The 18,127-nt window shown below is 39.2% G+C and overlaps 3 protein-coding genes across 8 annotated transcripts in view; 2 read left to right on the top strand and 1 right to left on the bottom strand.

The window, feature by feature from the left end:
• The window catches only part of LOC144058965 (integrin alpha-6-like), a 35,419-nt gene that overhangs the window by 13,238 nt on the left and 4,054 nt on the right, over nt 1–18,127 (bottom strand). For 5 of the 6 annotated variants that reach the window (XM_077577680.1, XM_077577677.1, XM_077577681.1 and 2 more), the window contains one exon: nt 16,280–18,098. The exons of the other annotated variant lie outside the window; for it this stretch is intronic. In XM_077577680.1, coding sequence (XP_077433806.1) covers nt 16,280 — 1 coding nt within the window. In that variant the 5' untranslated portion in view covers nt 16,281–18,098. The remainder of the gene's footprint in view (nt 1–16,279; nt 18,099–18,127) is intronic. 6 annotated transcript variants of the gene reach the window in all.
• On the top strand, nt 1,224–4,436 carry LOC144058968 (uncharacterized). The gene is made up of 5 exons (XM_077577687.1): nt 1,224–1,630; nt 1,704–2,033; nt 2,113–2,241; nt 3,266–3,309; nt 3,385–4,436. Exons 1-5 carry the CDS (start codon nt 1,243–1,245, stop codon nt 3,520–3,522), a joined length of 1,029 nt encoding a protein of 342 aa, XP_077433813.1. The 5' UTR covers nt 1,224–1,242; the 3' UTR covers nt 3,523–4,436.
• Nucleotides 5,581–16,845, top strand: LOC144058971 (obscurin-like). Its single transcript, XM_077577692.1, has 4 exons — nt 5,581–5,648; nt 5,721–6,056; nt 6,792–7,127; nt 16,675–16,845. Exons 1-4 carry the CDS (start codon nt 5,606–5,608, stop codon nt 16,758–16,760), a joined length of 801 nt encoding a protein of 266 aa, XP_077433818.1. The 5' UTR covers nt 5,581–5,605; the 3' UTR covers nt 16,761–16,845.

The raw sequence follows: 18,127 nt of genomic DNA, 5'->3' as shown, positions 1-18,127 counted from the left end.
GATAACACCGGCACCTATGCTGGCAAGTCCGTTTTTAACAATAGCCTATAAAGCCCTTTAGTAGGGCTGCTGGATTATGGGGAAAATAATAATCAAGATTATTTTGGCAACATTTGAAACCATGATTATTCAACTGATTATTTATTTTTTGGTACAAAACAAGAACATGTTTAACCATTTAAAAATATTAAGACCATAAAAAAAATTATGTAAGTTCCTTTTGGACCACACAGAATTTATAATAATCTCTCTCTCTCTCTCTATATATATATATATGCAAAAACTTGAAGTTGGATTGCAGATTGTGCACTGTGCAGTAGTAGCACAAGCATTTATTTTTTTGGTACAAAAAAGGCAAATGTGTACACATTTAAAAATATTAAGACCAATTAAAAAAATAGAAACACTATAATTGTGGACCAAACATAATTGATAATAATATCAACTTATTTATTTATGTTGGAATAAACTAAAATAAATAAATTCAATTATTAACTCTTTCACTGCCAGACGTTTTCAGAAACGGGTTGTTCCCAGTGCTTTAGAAAATAAACCAGCTAAAAACAGGTCTAAGTTGTGGCGCAGGCGGTGCAACGTGATTTGAGTGGATTTTCTCAAGGTGCAGAAAGACAGATTCTGATCTCCATGCGTGGTGGATGTCATCGGATTTCATTCATAAATATGACAACGGCGTGCATTCAACTCTCGGAATCATTGTAGAAATCAGTTTATGGAATACATTATTTTTTGGATATAATTAGCTAAGTGACAGGAAGTCTAGCTGCTATTTTTACAGCAGGTAAATTGTATCCCCAAACTGTAACATGGCATTCAAATAAATAATAAAGAACACCCAACTCAGCACAAGTTTTTCATTGATTATTAAGTAGTGATGGATTTCATTTAGCAGAGAAATACTGCTGAGTGAATAGAATGAATGAATTTTGTTTGTAGTGACCTCAAGCTCTTGGAGAGGATTCACTCTTAGTACATAATGCAAGCACACTGGAAAGTTTTAGTGGACATATTTCCACTGGGCTGGGCCGACATAGGAAACGGCCAATGAGAAGTCTGTGAAATTGTCCCCTCCCCTTCGCTGTGATTCGATTCAAGTCAAGAAAAGTTTGATGTTGCCTGGACGGATTATTCACTTGCTGAATCCACGACAAAATGCGGACGGCGCTTCATCTGCTGCTGCTGATCTTGTTCGGAGGCAAGTCCATTCTCAAAAGACAATGCGTCATGTGCATACATCTCTTATTTTGTTTTTTCTGCTCAGGAAGTGTCGATGGTCTCAACTTTACGACAAAGACGATTGCAGTTGGACAAAGTGTCTCTCTGGAATGTCCCTTTGAACAAAAATTGCTTGGCCAAGAAAGTCTTCAATGGATCCGACTTGTTTCTGCAACCTTTCCTGAATATTTATTTGGAATGCCAATTTTCGAGGGTTCAACCTTTATTCAAAATGGGACATTTGACAGCAGACATCGCATGACTGTCAAAAAGGAGCGAGAGATGTTTATCCTTCAAATTAGTCAAGTACAGAAAAGTGACATGGCCGTCTACTACTGCTTTGAAGTGATTCGGTATGAAGTCACGTTTTTGAGTGGAACATTTCTTCAGGTCAAAGGTAAGGAAATATAACAAGGAAGAAGATTTTAGAAGAAATTCTAACGTTGCGATTCTCACATTTGTGTTCACAGATAATGACACGAACTCAGCTGCTGCCACTCAAAACCTGCGGTCTGATGAGAGCCCACCAGGCCCGTCCGTGAGCTTACGGTGCTCCGTCCTCTCCCCCCTTTGGAATGCAACGTGTACAGATGCACTCAAAGTTTACTGGTTCCGATCTGAAACAGACGACGCACCTCCCAGCTTCATTTACGCTCGGGAAGACGGCAAAAATGTCCAAAATGCTCCCATGCAGAAATGCGTTCGCGCGTTCTCAACCGTCAACAGCGTCTCCGTTGCCGGAACGTATTCTTGTGCTGTGGCCACGTGTGGAGAGGTTTTTACGGGACACGTAACAATAGGTGACTATTTCATCTTTCTGCGTGATCAATTTCAAAACTTGAATGTGTAAATGAGGATTCTTTTTCTTGTGTCATCCAGATGCCATCAGTTGTGATTCACACCGACTTGATATCCATTTCTTGGCTGCTGGTGCTTTGGCCTTAAACTTAATCCTTTTAGGCTTCCTCATCAAAAAGAGCCTGACAGGAAGTTGGTTTTGCTGCAAAGGTAAGAGAGATGATTAATTATAAGCAATTTTTTAAATCAGTGGTTTGCAAATATTTGGGCTACGGGGAGAAATCCTTCACAAGCACCTCCTTAGACTTCTAATGGCAATGAGACAGAACTATCACGTGTATCCTTATTCTTAAAATAATGTAGGAATGAAAAATGTTATATTTAGATATTTATTACATTTTTTTTTTTTTTAAATCGTAGTTGCAAATTTTATCTGTTCTAAAGGTACAATAAAAAGCACAATAAAATAATATTTTCCACGTTTTCATACTTTAATCATTGATATTAGTTAATTTCATAAGAATTCATAAAATTTAGATAAAATTAGTGTTGTTCCGATACCGATACTGGTATCGGCAGAGGCCCCGATACTGCTTTAAAACAGTGGTATCGGCATCGGTGAGTACTAACAAGTAACAATTCTGAGGCCAATATAGGACTTTGGATGCAGCATCTTGTGTCTTGGCTCATGCACGACATTCACTGATGTGTGACATGTTCACTGCACGCCGAGCTAAGATATCCTTTTAGCCCTTGAATGCTCTGAACCAATGGCAGGACAGCTTTTTCATGGTGAGAAAAAAACAACAACTTAGTTATCGGTACGGTAATTGTAATAATATGACACTGTCAAACTTAAGGGGAAAACGTCCCCTTTTAAATAGTCAATTTTAAAAACAAAACTTTATTCCAGTCTAATTATTAAATCTTTGTAAGGCAAGGCAAGCCAGGCACTTTTATTTTCTAAAGAAAAATAATGGGATTCTATTTATGGAAAAATGTGCATTTTGTTTTAAAAAGAACATATGACTTTATTTCTATAATAATACACTTTTTGTTCAAATTAAAACAACTTTATTCTTGTGGAAAATTCTCATGTATGTAATAATATGTCCCAAAGCAGATTTATTATGTTTGTTTTATTGGTCTGCTAGTCCCATATAAAAGTATACACAATTTTCAAACGTTGTCCAACCTATGACCACTTGTTGCATTTTCTTCCTCCATTGTTCAGCTTGCCAGCAAAGCCAGGAAGAAACATCGAGTCGTGCGCAGCAGGTCAGTCAAAAAATTCTCCGCACGTTTACTAGCTTTTCACTTTCTGGTCGTGACGCACGTGACTTGTTTTCTCAGAGCGAGGAGGACTCTTTGGTTTATTCCGTGCCGAAAATCGTCGCCAGAAAAAGCGGCAAAGCCAACCAGATCTCTGCGAGCTTTGCAGAGGAATTTAGCACATATAGCGAAATCAGTCTTCGGAACCAAGCGAAATAATTGTCAACTTTTGAGAGATTCTGATTTCAAAATACTGCAGGACTTTACAGTGCAAGGAACCGTATTTGGTGTTTTCATAAACTAACCTTGTGATTTCTCTCAGTCAACCAGAAAAGTGAATACATTTTCCCAAAATGTTTACTTAGATCTGATGATAAGAAAGATAGAAAAAAAAAAAGGAAACAAACTACAATCATTAAAACATATTGCAATGATCAATTTTCTTCATTAGAAATAATATAAACATGTTACGGTTGTATTTGCATTTTTAATGAGTGAAGCTTCTTCATGCGCTCATGCTTGAACCTGAAAACTAAAAATATTTTGCTATATTTCAAAGCTTATTTTCACCACGAATGCAGCGCAAACAATAAATACGACTTGCAATGAATATGTAGTGTTGTTCTGATCTCACAATGCTTATCCCGCTTGGGTTGAAGTCAATCCAAGCCACTTGATTTCTATAAACAAACGTTTTCAAAGTGCTGCGCATTGAGATCCGAACACTGTTACATCAAATACTAAAATACAATAAGCAAAATAAAAAATGAATACATTAAAAAAAGACCCCGAGGACCACAAACTTCAGGCTGAACTCAAATCAAAACTAAGTTAAAGTCACCTTCAACTTGAACAATCGTGTGGACGGACAGGAAGAACTGAAGCCACACTTTCGTTTTCTTTCAAACGTCAACCACAAGAAGGGTTCAACTTTCCACGCAGGAACTGTGGCGGAGGCCTCAACCGTTGGCCTGTGCAAGAGAGTCAACAAGTGTGTGCGTGGGTCTGAAACATGCAGCCATTTTGGTTATTTGGCTTGATGCACAAGTGTGTGTGTGTGTGTATTTAGAGGCCTGAATGTTTGAGACTCTTGCTTGATTAAGGGCTGTATAAATAAACTTGACTTGAAGGTGTTTGTGTCAGTGTGTTTGATCACATTCTTTGAAAACTTTACATTTTGGGAGTAAACTTGGGTGACATTTTTTTTGTGGGGTGGGGGGGGGGCTGTGATTGACTGCCGACCAGTCCAGGGTGTACCCTACCTCTTGGTCAGTTGGGAAACCTACCATTTAAAACAGAAGCATGAACTTTTGAGAATTCCTTTGTGAGATGGACAGAGTAAATATGTGGAATTTGCTATTTTGAAGATGAATTCATGCAACATTTTAAGTCCTTAAGAGTGAATAGATCTGATTAACTAATTTGCTCCCCAAAACATAGAAATACGTTCTATTTAAAATATCACCATGCTCCCAAAGACGTATTTATATGGTTTTCTTTTTTTTTTTTTAAATGCTGGAGCATAAAGAAGGCTTTGATGCAGCCTCTGAACTGAAGAGAATGCTTGAAGCAATCAGTATAAGAGCTCAACCAAGGCCATATTGCAAAAAGCTCTTCCCCCCACTGTTTTAAACAGATTTGTGAATTATGATGAAACTTAGCTATATCTTAATGCGAATTGCTGCAAAAAGTTAACTGATACAAATATACTTTTTTTTCCTGATGAAAGAAGAGACTCTTATCTTTTGGTAGGTTCCATGTTTTTATAGCACTAGAAAAGAATATTCTGTGAGCCTTGCAAAATCAGTCCTAATCCAGTAAAACAGCCAGGAGCAAAGGGGGTTGGCTTCAGTGAAAATGGCTGCAAGTGAGTGAGTTAAAGATGCAGTATGTGTTTTCTGAAAGACTAAAAAAGATAAAGAAATAAACATTCATCACGTTTGTAAACATTTTTTTTTTAAATCAAGCAGTAAATGGGCTCGCAAACTTGGAAGTTACACATTCTTCCTATTTGAAGTGTTGAGACAAAACATGAAGATTCCGAAAAATGAAAATCTACGGAAAACCTTATGAACTTCCAAATTGGCCTTCTTTTTTTTGTTATTTAAATATTGTGCTGAACGTAACAAGAGCTTTTCTTCAGGCCCGCGCTCGCACCGATGAGCGACACCAGTAAAAACAAATGGGTCACAGCGTGCACAGAAAAAAAGCAGCGGAAGTCAAATTTCTGCATTTCAGCGTGACGATGGTTTGCAACCTGTAGACGGAAAGCGGAAAGTCAACACTCAAGGCGACCGTCACGATGGCGAGCGGACTGACTGCCGCGGTGCTTTTCTGCACATTGTGTGAGTGACATGGCTTTTGGAATATCAACCGCCGTCAAATCTGACAACTACTTTTCCATTTCATCTTCTCAGCTGTGATCGAAGGGCTGCAGCCGGTGTCTTTGGTCACGGTGGACGCTGGCGCCAACGTCTCGTTTGCGTGCCCGCGCTCCGAGAATATGGGAGACATATTTTACTGGTACAAGATCAAGTTGGGATATATGATCCAAACCATCGCGGAGGGATACTTTGGAGAACTGTCCCTTCGAGGTCAGTTTCAGAACGGCAGGTTCCGAAGCGAACGCGTGGCTGACGTTTACCTTTTGAACATCACCAACGTGAGCAAAGAAGACGAAGCCACGTACACTTGCCAAGCGGGCACCTCGTACAACATGCGCTTCATTGACAGCACGCATTTGCTTGTCAAAGGTAAATTCTGTCTTTCGAAGACGTTTTCCATCATGACGTCGCGATGCTTCCAGGTGGCAAAAGACTGAAATGTCATTTGGCAAAGGCGGAACGATTGAGAACAAAAAAGGAAATGGTTTGACCGGTCGATTTAAGGCAGTCTTGCGATCTTCTTCCATTTAGGCCCTTTTCACACTGCACTTAGAGCGCAGAATGCCATAGAGCAGGGGTCTGTTTTCACTAACACACCTGATTTCTGATCAGGATCGTTATCGGGCTTCTGCAAAGCTTGCGGATTAGCTGATCATTAGATTCAGCTGTGCTGCAGGAGGGAAACATGGAAAACAGGCTGGATAAGGGCTCTCGAGGACCCTACTTGAGCACCCCTGCCATAGAGGAACCAATTCATGTGGTGAGGGGCAGGCACCAAGGTAACAAAATAGAAAAATATTTTCATTCATGAAATAAAATAAAAACTAAGTGAAACAAAATCTTATGCTCATAATACTAAGCAACTATAATTATAGCGAAAATGGCACAAACAAGTTTAAACTTTGCAAATTCTAAATAGTAAAGGATATTTTTCTTCTCCTTCAAACTTTCTTCAGCGACAACAAAAGTCTCCGCTTTTAACCCTTTCCCACTCAAGTGAGTGACCAATTCTGTCACCCTTTTCAGTTCAGGTGAGTTCTGCCATCTGGAAGCACCCTGGCGCTGATTGTTTACAATTGTGAAAAGTTCTATTGTCTGCCGCAGAACCCACACACAAGTCCTTCTACGTGAAGCAAATTCCGCAGGCCAAGTCCGTCGAGGCGGGCCAGACGCTGACGCTCCAGTGTTCCATTCTCTCGGAGAGCAAGGAGAACGTCAGCCTGTGTCCGGAAGAACACACCGTGTACTGGTTCAAATCCGGGTCGGGAGACTCGTCCCCGCATATCATTTACACCGACGGAGATGATGTAAAGGTCCAAAGGGGCTGTGTCTACCATCTCTCCAAACTCATACAGAACTCATCTGATAGTGGGACGTACTACTGTGCTGTGGCCACATGTGGGGAGATCCTGTTTGGACAAGGAACTCATGTGGAGACACGTACGTATTTGAAATTCTTAACTTACATACATATATACATTATTATTACATTTATTGCTGCGTTGCGACTGGAATTCTCCCAGTACGGGTTTTCCAAGTAAGACGCGGTCATAAAAGAATGAAAGGAACTTTAAATTAGCACTCATTTTGACACCCCTAGCTGTACTATAAAGGAGTAACCCATAACGGTCCCCTTGCCCCTAAAGCAGGGTTCACCAATACCGGTCCTCAAGGTCCGGAGTCCTGCAGGTTTTAGATGCTTTTGCCCACTAGCACACCTGATTCATATAATCAGCTCATCAGCATGCCTGATAAGGATCCTGATCTTTAGTATCAGGTGTGTTGGTAGGTGGAAACATCTAAAACCTGCAGGACTCCGGACCTCGAAGGACCGGAATTGGTGAACCCTGCTGAAAAGTCTTGATAACACCACTGGTACAAACTACAGAAATATGATATGAAGAGGAAAATAACATTGATGTAAATCATCAAAACAAACAACAAACTGGACACATTGAACTCAAGTACACTTACAGGTGATGCTTCTACAGACAATTGTATGAAATTTAATTAAAAAAAAAAAAAACATGGACGGCAATGAAGTGTTATTTGTGTAGTCAAGTTCCACTCTTTCCTCTCTCAGAATAGGTCGGCCCTTGTTACTTCCTGTTGCGGTTTGACTCAGCCGCCATCTCAAGCTCCTAAATTAGCTTCTTGCATTACAGATGCAGGTTAAATTAAAAACAAAACAATGTGACAGGACAGAACCTGTAAAGCGTGGCCGGATCATTTCAAGTCCAAGTGGTTCTTGTTACAACAGGCATTTATTGCGGTTAAGCATGCCGTGAGAACTGTACAAAAATACAGAAAACACCATATTAAAGAGCTAAACAACACAAAATAATTGTCATAGAGAACATTAAGATATGAACAATCAAAAATAACTTACATTTTCCATATATGCCCGTTAACATCCACTAAAAAAAGCATGCTAACACGCTAACGATGATAGCATGCTAACGAACTAGCACTAGCGAGCTAACTGTAGTGCACTACTTCCAAAAGGCATCGTAAATACGAACAGAAAGAGTGCAAATGCTTGCAAATATGTTAGCTGTGTAATATGTGTGTGTGGTTCTGCAGTAAACAGAAAAGCAATACAGCGTATGAGTGTAAATACTTAACTCCTAATAAACACAAATACAGTATTGCATTACTTAACAGCACACATTGATTGGCTAAATAACTGGGCTGCAATATTACTAATTTTACATGAACTATGTTAGCTGTTGAAGGAATTGTATGATTACTATTTTAAGTGTAATCTTTGCGTGTTCAAAATCATTGTATCCGAGATCTGATGAAGAAGTTTTCCTGCAAGAATTTATTTAGAAGCTTCCAAAGACACCATTAAGACACCACGTCTGAATGCAACGTGATGACCTCAAGAGTGTGACAATTGTATGAACATCGACTCATTTATACAAAAAAGATAAAAGGTTCCTCCTCCTGGCTCTTGATTGAACAAAGGGCAGACATGTCATCTCCTAGTGACCAAATGTGTGATGTTATTAGCAAACAGACGTGATGTTATTAGTAAACAGACATTTACATACAGTTACCCTTCTTGACTGGGGGAGAAATGCAATTAGGATCTAACCCCAGACTTTTAGTCTCTAATGCCAAAAGACTCTGACACATCATGCACATTGCCCCTCCAACAGCATTTGAGGGTACAAAGATCAAATAAAGTTCACAAAATCATTACTCCACTGTATTCTTTTAAACACTCATGCTTATATCACATTGATATGCCTATAAGTAAATTCAAAAACAGTAAAACATCAAATTGAAAATATTAAATGTCTTCAGTCCTACCATTGAACTTCTATAAGTTCAAAAACCGGACATTTAATCCCACAATAGTCTAGAGAGAAAGTCCAGCGCGAATCTTGATCGTCGCAAAAATGAAGCAATGTTTATGTGTGGAGTTCAGAAAATAAGAATAGCAGGTGAGAGAGAAAGAGAAAGAGAGAGAGAGAAAGATAGAGGGGCTTAGCAGTCAAAATTCAGTTTGATTCATTAAAAAATTCGGTGGAAGGGGCATAATAAATGTGAGGCATAACACTATGTGATGTGGTTAAGTGTCACGACGCAATAGCAGATGTGTCTGTCCCTCGAAGCCATCTCCTGATGAAGGTCTTGTTGAATGAAAAGTGCGTTCGACAGTTGGTCAAAATTTTTTAAGAAGAGGCGTTTGTCAGCCTCTTTCCGAACCCTGGCTCACTGCCAGAAATCGCAGGAAAGGTCACGGGACTTCATTCCCAGTGTGACTCAATCCTTGTGAATTGATGAAAAGGGGATTTGAGTGATTTCCCCCTTTCAAACAGCAGATTGACATTTGATCAGCTTTTCCAACTGTGTCAATCCGTGCCCAGGGAAAAGGCACTCCAATGAATCTTCTTTCAGCGACCTCCTCCTTGTCCTTGGGCAGCTTGTCAGGTAGACACTGGAAGCGGGTGTGGTGGGATCCGTTAGATGGCTCCAATTGGTGTGGACGCAGATCAGCAGCTTAGTCAACCCCCTCAGTCGGTTTCAATTGATGTGATTTGATGAGCCTGGGACCTCGTGGCTCACGTGGTGGATGTGACCCCCACCATTATGATCAGCAAACCAATCTGTGTGCAAAATCATTTTCATTTAGTCACTCATAACATATAGTCTTCATTCTTTACTTTGAAAAGAGCACCTGGTAATTTTTAGCAAATGTTAATTGTTTAAGTTCTGTAGGTCCTGAAACATGCTGTTGGACACGGAAAAAGTTATTTTTGTTGTGGCATTCAAACAGAATCCGTTTAATGACATTTGTACATTCAATGGCATAATAATGAAAGTCTTGTTGCCATTGAAACTTTATGAGGCCAATTGTTTAATATTTCTATTTTTCTTTAATGTCCTTGAGATCAGAGATAATATATGTTTTAATCAATGCCTTTTCTATATCTTATGAAGTTTTGTTTTTTCAAGTGGGTTTGTCTGATCCAATCATCCTAGGAAACCCTTATGATGGTAGATAATGATTAATCAAATATTTTACCATGATATTTACTGTTGTAGATTTTAGCATAAATGTGCTCTTTGTCGTACATCAAATTTCTGTATTTGTAATGCTGGTTTCTTATTATAGCAGTGTAAATCATTTAAAAACAACATCATCTTAACTCAGAACTATTCATGTCCGGCCGGGCCATGAACAGTCTGAGAAGAGATTTATACTCATACCTTAAATAAACACTGCAGTTCCTTTTTAACAACTTATCTCATGAAAAAATGTCACCCAGGTGTGTCAATGTTCCTTCCACACCTAAATGGCATATTCCATGGGCTCTAGAAATTATACTTTTCAATTGTTTCTGAAATTGAATATACTTACCGTATTTCTGCTATAAGGGTCGTCTTTTGTCATCTTTGTAGAACTTACTTTTCCTCCCATGGTCAAATCCTCCAATTCTCCGCTCCATTCTTTGCCTGTAAATTCCTCACACCAAACTTCATTCTCACATCAGACTTCCTTTTGATACACCGACAGACCAGTCATTCTCACATCAGACAGACCAGTCATTCTCACATCAGACAGACCAATCATTCTCACATCAGACTTCCTTTTCAACAAACTCAGACAGACCAATCATTCCCCCATCTGATAAAGATCAATTTTGATCATTTCAGACCTGAATGTGAAAACTGCAGCCGCTTCCAAATTGCTGCTTCAAAGAGGAAAAACAGACACCTTGTGTCCTGTAGATTAAAAAACAACCAAATTGTGACAATTTGGCCAACACCAGAACTATAAAAAGATTTCCAGCTGAGCTAGCCAGGAGCCATCAAAACAAAAGCCTTTGAGGCAAGAGTTTGTAATGTAAATTTGAATCCTGTAGATTAGAAAAACAACCAACTTAAGCAGATGTAAATTAAGATCCTGCAGCGGAGGACTTTTAGGGTCAGGAAGAGAAGAATTATTATTATTATTATTTTTTTTTTTAAACAACCCCATTAATCTATTGCAGGTCACAAATCTTCCAAATATCTGCCATCTCAACTAGTAAAAGAAACAAGTTATAATCAGAAAAACAAAACAAAATCCCTACTTTAAACCAACCAAAAAGTATTCTTAAGATGCTAACTAACCTCACCTCTTCTACAGAGTAGTGGGGGCTTGTAAAACACAGCAGGCAACTTTGCAGATCATGACCCAATTAAAATCAGTGCTGCGACCTAAATCGAAAATTAAAAATTTAACCAGCAACTTCGGCGTAAGTGTTCCATATCTGAGTCCACTCTGAGAAGCCAAAGTTATAAAAGAGAAATGGGAAAAAAACTAGAAGGCCAAATTCAACAAGCATCAAACAACGGAAAATATAGTATTTAAGGATTAGAATGAATTTTGTACTACCTTAATTCACATAAGCTGTTCTCAATTTCCGAAACTGCGTTGCTATAGATCACATCTCCTTTCTGACATAGTACAGAGTGCAAATGTCTACAAACAGAATACAACATACGACCTCAGGCACCAAACTCAGATGATTCCAGAACTTTGAGTCCACAACTGTAGTTCATATTCCTTCCTGTCCTTGTCGATAGCAGTTTATGCAGGGCAAAGTTCAAAGCGGGCACTGGGCTTTGTGTACTGGAGTTCTCAGGAAAAGTTCATCATGACAGAATCGATGGTTATCCTGTCTGCTCAAAAAGTTGCTGGACATTATGCTCAAACAATGCATAAGAGTCATTGAACAGTCACAGGACGAGCGGATTTACAGTGTACCATCCTTTTTGCAGTCCGTGTGGTCACTTCCCCCCCGAAAGTGACCATTGTTCAGTTCGCCGTCCACTCTGAACATCAAGCATAGCAGGAGAATGCTGTTCATTCCATTTTCAGCACTTTTCGGTTGAGTCACCCAAGTGAAACACCTTTCAGTCAAAGATTGAACCTGCCTGAAACATTTATACACTCAGAACAGACAGAGGGAGATGAGATCATAGCAAGAGAACACTGCTTGTTGTCATTCAATTTCCAAGAAAAAATAAATAAAAAATTCCCCCAAAATCGTTTGTTTTTCAAACCCCTAATTTATTCATTTTGTGGTTTTATTTGAATTTGATCACTACACTATAGCAAGTAGTAGTACTATATTTACGCATATGTCTACCATAGACATCTTCATTACGTGTTACCTCAAATTTAAGAAAATGTGACAATTGTCAGTCACCCTGGCCACTTGGATGGAAGTCCTTTCCAGACTTCTAGAATGGGACTCAGATAAAGACAAAGGTTAAATCATTTTCACACTTACGAATAAGTTATCAGAGATGCAGGGGAAATATAAAATCAAAAATGAAAAGTCTATTTCAATTAAAATTTGGTTTTATTACTTATTCAACTATATTAAAATTTGGTTTTATTACTCATTCAACTATAAAAACACAGATCTGATTTTAAAAATAATATGATAGTGGCCTGTAGTTAACACCTAGACCTCTATATCCTTCCGCATAGCAGGACCAATTTGATCTTAACAGATTAGCATTAGAAGACCCCTGCTATTCACACACAACAGACTACAAGTCTCCCAAATGGAGACAATGGAAGAGAGGACTAAACGTATCACACCCCCCTGTCCTTTTTTATCTAGTTTAATTTAATTTTAACAGACAACAGTACAAATCACCACCTTCTTAAAACAGCAGCTCACGACCCCCATCCTTTCAAAATATGCAGATTTCCTGCTACCATTCTTTTTCACCCTTTTTTGAGGACAAAGAAACTGGAGAGAGAAGAAATTTTTTCCACCTCTTTTCCATTGAAATCTACTCTTTTCCTCTTCCTACAAAACGCCATTCATATACATCCTATCTTATCTCGCTCATTTTTGGAGACACAAAATACCTGCCTTCCAACAAACTCAGTCCTTCTTTCACTTACTGTAACTTCAGTTTCCTCTCCCTTGTCATAAAGGCATTGAGGAGAAAAAACACAAAAACAAGAAGAAATCAAATCCCCCCTTTAAACTCACAATTCACACATGCTTCACATATTCATAGTTTCAACAAACACTCACACAACACACACTCCTCAACTTAATTCAGTGGCGTCTCAGTTGTTGAACCACAGACGAACACAAACCTCTCCGAAGTGCGCACTCATTTGTAAAATACACCGTTTATTCGTCTCATAATAACTTCACCACGCACTTATAGCTCAAATGTCGACTTATTCGCGCACAATCCATCGCAACGTTACGGCTGCGACACAGACACGTCTCGCACATTGTAAGACAACCAACGAAAAACCGCGTGGCCACAACACACCATGGAGCTTAACAAACAAACAAACGCGTACACTCAACAATTCATTTCTAAGCCAAGAGCTCTCGCTTGGTTCAAATTTCCCCCCCGGGTCATCTTTCACAGTCAACACTTCATCCAATTTATGTTCCAATTTCTTAACAGATGCGGCTGCCCGCAGCTAACTCATCCTTAGCCTTAAAAACAGATTCGCACGGTAGCATCTTACCAAAAATTCATCTCCTGCGCAAAACTCGTACGCTGTCAGAGCCGCTATCTTAGCATCAGTTTCCTCATTCTCAAAATCACTTAACATCGTCATCTGCGCACCGTCTAACTTTTCTTCCATTCGAAGAAACTTATAGAAGTGTTTTTCACGGAGGTAATCAGCGTCTGGCGCTGTTTACACAATCAAATTCCACAAACACACCACATTTTACAACGGTGAGAACCAACCACTATCACAATTCGTGCGCATTCATACATTTAAAAGAGTTTCATACTTACGTTGACGCTGTGGTGGAAATGCGTCCAGCATCATGAACTCACTGTTCGCTTAGCGACCAATTCTGACTCTCGACCGGAAGTCTATGCAAACCTCCTTAGTTACGGTCAATTTTTTCGTCCATAATATGTAGTAATTAGTCGTTTTTAATATTTATAAAGTCAGTGACGTCTCACTTATTATACTACGATATAACAGATCAAAAGTATTCTCATTAATCCCCCTCAAAAAAAACTTCCCTTTTTTTTTCTTTTTACAGACAAACACAAACAAGACGAAAATGAAACAGATATTAAATACCTTTCGCGCGACTTCAATAAATATATCCTGAAACTTCACGGACTCACTTCTCACACAGCAGTACTCCTATATTCGCCGTGGAAATTCAATATCATATGCCGTTTTAGACGGCGGAGCGCTCCTTTCAGCTAAACAAAATTATCCAAAAACAAAAATATCGCGATCTCTCGATTTCTTAGCAATAGCATTCACAAACAATAAAAACTATGCGTCAACCTGTAGCCCGGAAAAAATACTGCTTTAAGACGATCACAAAGCAGTCTCTTGGCTCCTTCGCAGCGAAAAGTTGTTTCCAACTCTACAAGTACTCAACAATTGCCTCAGAAATGCAGGGACTTACAATCTCTAAAATTCCTTCAGAACGAGACTGCCGTGTGTTTCCTGTAATTTTTAATAAAACGCCTGCTTCAGCCCGTTTGCAACAATCCGGCTTAATTGTGCACCATCATCGTAACGTTACGTACCTCATCTGCGCATGTGTCTACCAGCTGAACAAATCTATTCAAGAATCTAACGGTTTCTTAACAGCGGCGAGAAGTCCGCTGCGTCTACCTGTGCCTCTCAGTACCAAATTTATAACAGCGGCGTACGTACGCTGTGTCCATTTATACTTTTTAATATCAAAATTATTCAAGAATCTTTCGACTTCTTAGCAGCGGCGCAACCCGCTGCGTCTGCCTGTGTTTCCCTTTCAGCGAGACAACCAACGTAACGACACTTCCGTAAACAATGCTGTCGTCACCACGTACGTGTACAGTTCGAACACCGTAGTAAAATCCGAAATCAGGGACTTCGTGTCCAACACAACGACTCCAAATTTTACTAACACCTTTTCACACAGATCTCATCACAATGTAATTTTTCAAGACGAATACCAGCTGCAGCGACTCGAAACAGACACAATTCCTCAAACGTGGATAAATGTCCACTCACCGTAATTAATTAGGCGCCTGGAATTGCATCCGTCCGTGAACGCCACAGCTCGCAACGTCGCTCGTCGGGTTCACCAAAATGAAGGAATTGTATGATTACTATTTTAAGTGTAATCTTTGCGTGTTCAAAATCATTGTATCCGAGATCTGATGAAGAAGTTTTCCTGCAAGAATTTATTTAGAAGCTTCCAAAGACACCATTAAGACACCACGTCTGAATGCAACGTGATGACCTCAAGAGTGTGACAATTGTATGAACATCGACTCATTTATACAAAAAAGATAAAAGGTTCCTCCTCCTGGCTCTTGATTGAACAAAGGGCAGACATGTCATCTCCTAGTGACCAAATGTGTGATGTTATTAGCAAACAGACGTGATGTTATTAGTAAACAGACATTTACATACAGTTACCCTTCTTGACTGGGGGAGAAATGCAATTAGGATCTAACCCCAGACTTTTAGTCTCTAATGCCAAAAGACTCTGACACATCATGCACATTGCCCCTCCAACAGCATTTGAGGGTACAAAGATCAAATAAAGTTCACAAAATCATTACTCCACTGTATTCTTTTAAACACTCATGCTTATATCACATTGATATGCCTATAAGTAAATTCAAAAACAGTAAAACATCAAATTGAAAATATTAAATGTCTTCACTGTGCACATGAATGGCTATAAACACACACAAAGTTGTACAGCATACTAAACATGAGCTAATTACTCAAAAGTATGACGCACGTAACAAATCACTAAACGACGCGTAATGGCGCCGCGCAGTGAGAGCAGAATGTCCCAAACTGACGGCAGACATTACGTGCAAAGTGGGACAAAACATGCAAATAATCACACACAACTTGAGTGAACTTCTCTACTCATGTCTAACACGCAGAAGATAACACATTTATGTCGTTAAATGGTGTTTAAGACACTTAGCGAACTTCAAAGAGGTACTCAACGAGCTGCCAATCAAATCGGCGTCGGAGCTTAATAAGGCACACGAGACACACGGCAGTGTGACAACTAAGCACGATACAAATAAACTAAAACACTACTTGGTGTACTCACTTTTGGTCAAAGACGCACACGATCACCACAGCTCGCAACACATTCTGTCATGGCGGCGTCCAACTGCACAATAGCCGCTGAGCAACAGGTAATGGACCCAGAATGCAATGCGCGAATCACAGACGTAAATATAATGACGTCACTCCATTCTCAACGGGGAATATGTTAAATATACAAATATTATAATGATGACTATTAATGTTTGGAACCTTTTTAACAAAAGTACTCACAAATGCATCAAATAAATCTTAATATTTATGATATACTCAAACTAAACCTTTTTAATTTTAAAGCTGACTCTTATGGCAGCTACACCTCCCTAGTGTTTGTAGTATAAGTGAAAGTAAAATGTTGGATCAAGCCGTCAATATGTGGTTTTATGTGTTCTATTTCAGGACAAGATCTGAAACCGCTTGCTGGCATCGTGCTCGGGGCTCTGTTGGCCTCCTCCGTGATTGTGATCGCTGTTGTCGCCGTCTAGTTTCCACGGATTTATTTTGAAGTCTCATTTCAGACCTCTTGTCAAAGATGCTGTATTGAAAACTGATGTTTTGTCACGGGTGATTGTAAGTAAAATAAATAATAATAATGTGTGATATATTTCCACTTCCTATCCAAGTGAATCAAGTTAATGCAGGGATGAACACTGCGGCTCCACTTTGACATCAGCCCAGGTGGAATGTGCATAAGGCACCATTGTCGAAATCAGGACATTACATTGATTTCAAGCTGTATTTTTTTTGTTTGTTTGCTTGCAGTGATAAGAAACACAACGTTAAAAAAAAAACACAACAGACGCAAAAAACTTGTAATAGCTTTTCCATAAAGTACATGTCGAAGCTTTTACTGCCAAAGATGGAGATTTCTGTAATCATCACTAGTGACAAAAACTGGTCATTATCATCAGTGAAATATTTAAAAATTACATTTAAGTTCATCATTATTATCATCACATTTACGATCCGCGTACTTGTATGACTGTGTGTTAATTTCATTATTTTGCTTTTAAATGTATTAGATTCTTTTGTTTGTAAATACCAAACATGATTCTTTGAAGTGTGACAATTTGCGCCACATTAAAATTTGAATTGATCAAAGGTCTCAACACAAAAAGCTGGGATAAGATTTCAAGCATCGTGTCATTTCCGCCTGGTTCGGACTCGTGAAGACAGACGTGCTAAAATCCTCAATGGTTCTCGCAGTCGTTTGGCTCACTTTGCCGCTTTTCCTGGCGATGATGGTCGCCCACAAACACAAGTACACACAAAAAAAGAAAAGAAAGAGCAATTGCATGTACCGTACAGTAAATGTCGCGTCTATATAATGCAAATTAGATGAAGTTTTAATTATATATGACGTTCAAAAACTTAAAATGGAGGCACTTATTTGCTAATGCATGCACACATTGTGAAGTGAGTCCATTTGTGGAGGAACTCAAATGTGTAGCGTAGTTCTTAAACGTAGGAGGCCAAAACATGCCTAATTAGAATTAAATTGCATGAAAAAACGAACCACCAGCAGGTGCTTGAATTGCAGAAATGGAAAACAAGCTCACCTTTTTAACAGATATGTTGCTTTTAATATCGTGACGTGACCATAACGATGCGGCAGTTTTAATATATTGCCGTTATCGTTACTCGTCAAGACTCAACACAAAAATTGTGAACATTTCGTTCATTTCGCCTCATTCCGATTCACGAAGACGGACGTCGGCATACATGCTAAATTCCTCAGCGCTTCTCGCAGTCGTTTGGCTTCCTTTGCCGCTTTTCCTGGCGACGATGGTCGGCGCGGAATAAATCAGAGAGTTCTCGTTTCTCTGAGGAAACAAGTCACGTGTGTCAAGAG

This window comes from Vanacampus margaritifer, chromosome 10 (assembly GCF_051991255.1).
Source record: "Vanacampus margaritifer isolate UIUO_Vmar chromosome 10, RoL_Vmar_1.0, whole genome shotgun sequence".
NCBI lineage: Eukaryota > Metazoa > Chordata > Actinopteri > Syngnathiformes > Syngnathidae > Vanacampus > Vanacampus margaritifer.
Note: the sequence above shows the minus strand (reverse complement) of the source record. Positions and strands in the feature narration are given on the sequence as shown.

What these genes read in the sequence shown, in the direction of transcription:
- LOC144058968 (XM_077577687.1), top strand. Translation starts at nt 1,243, where the DNA reads ATGTGCATACATCTCTTATTTTGTTTTTTCTGCTCAGGAAGTGTCGAT. An exon ending in TACGGGACACGTAACAATAG is followed by an intron (nt 2,034 to 2,112) that starts GTGACTATTTCA and finishes TGTGTCATCCAG; the next exon opens with ATGCCATCAGTTGTGATTCA. An exon ending in AAGTTGGTTTTGCTGCAAAG is followed by an intron (nt 2,242 to 3,265) that starts GTAAGAGAGATG and finishes TCCATTGTTCAG; the next exon opens with CTTGCCAGCAAAGCCAGGAA.
- LOC144058971 (XM_077577692.1), top strand. Translation starts at nt 5,606, where the DNA reads ATGGCGAGCGGACTGACTGCCGCGGTGCTTTTCTGCACATTGT. An exon ending in GGTGCTTTTCTGCACATTGT is followed by an intron (nt 5,649 to 5,720) that starts GTGAGTGACATG and finishes TCATCTTCTCAG; the next exon opens with CTGTGATCGAAGGGCTGCAG. An exon ending in AGGAACTCATGTGGAGACAC is followed by an intron (nt 7,128 to 16,674) that starts GTACGTATTTGA and finishes GTTCTATTTCAG; the next exon opens with GACAAGATCTGAAACCGCTT.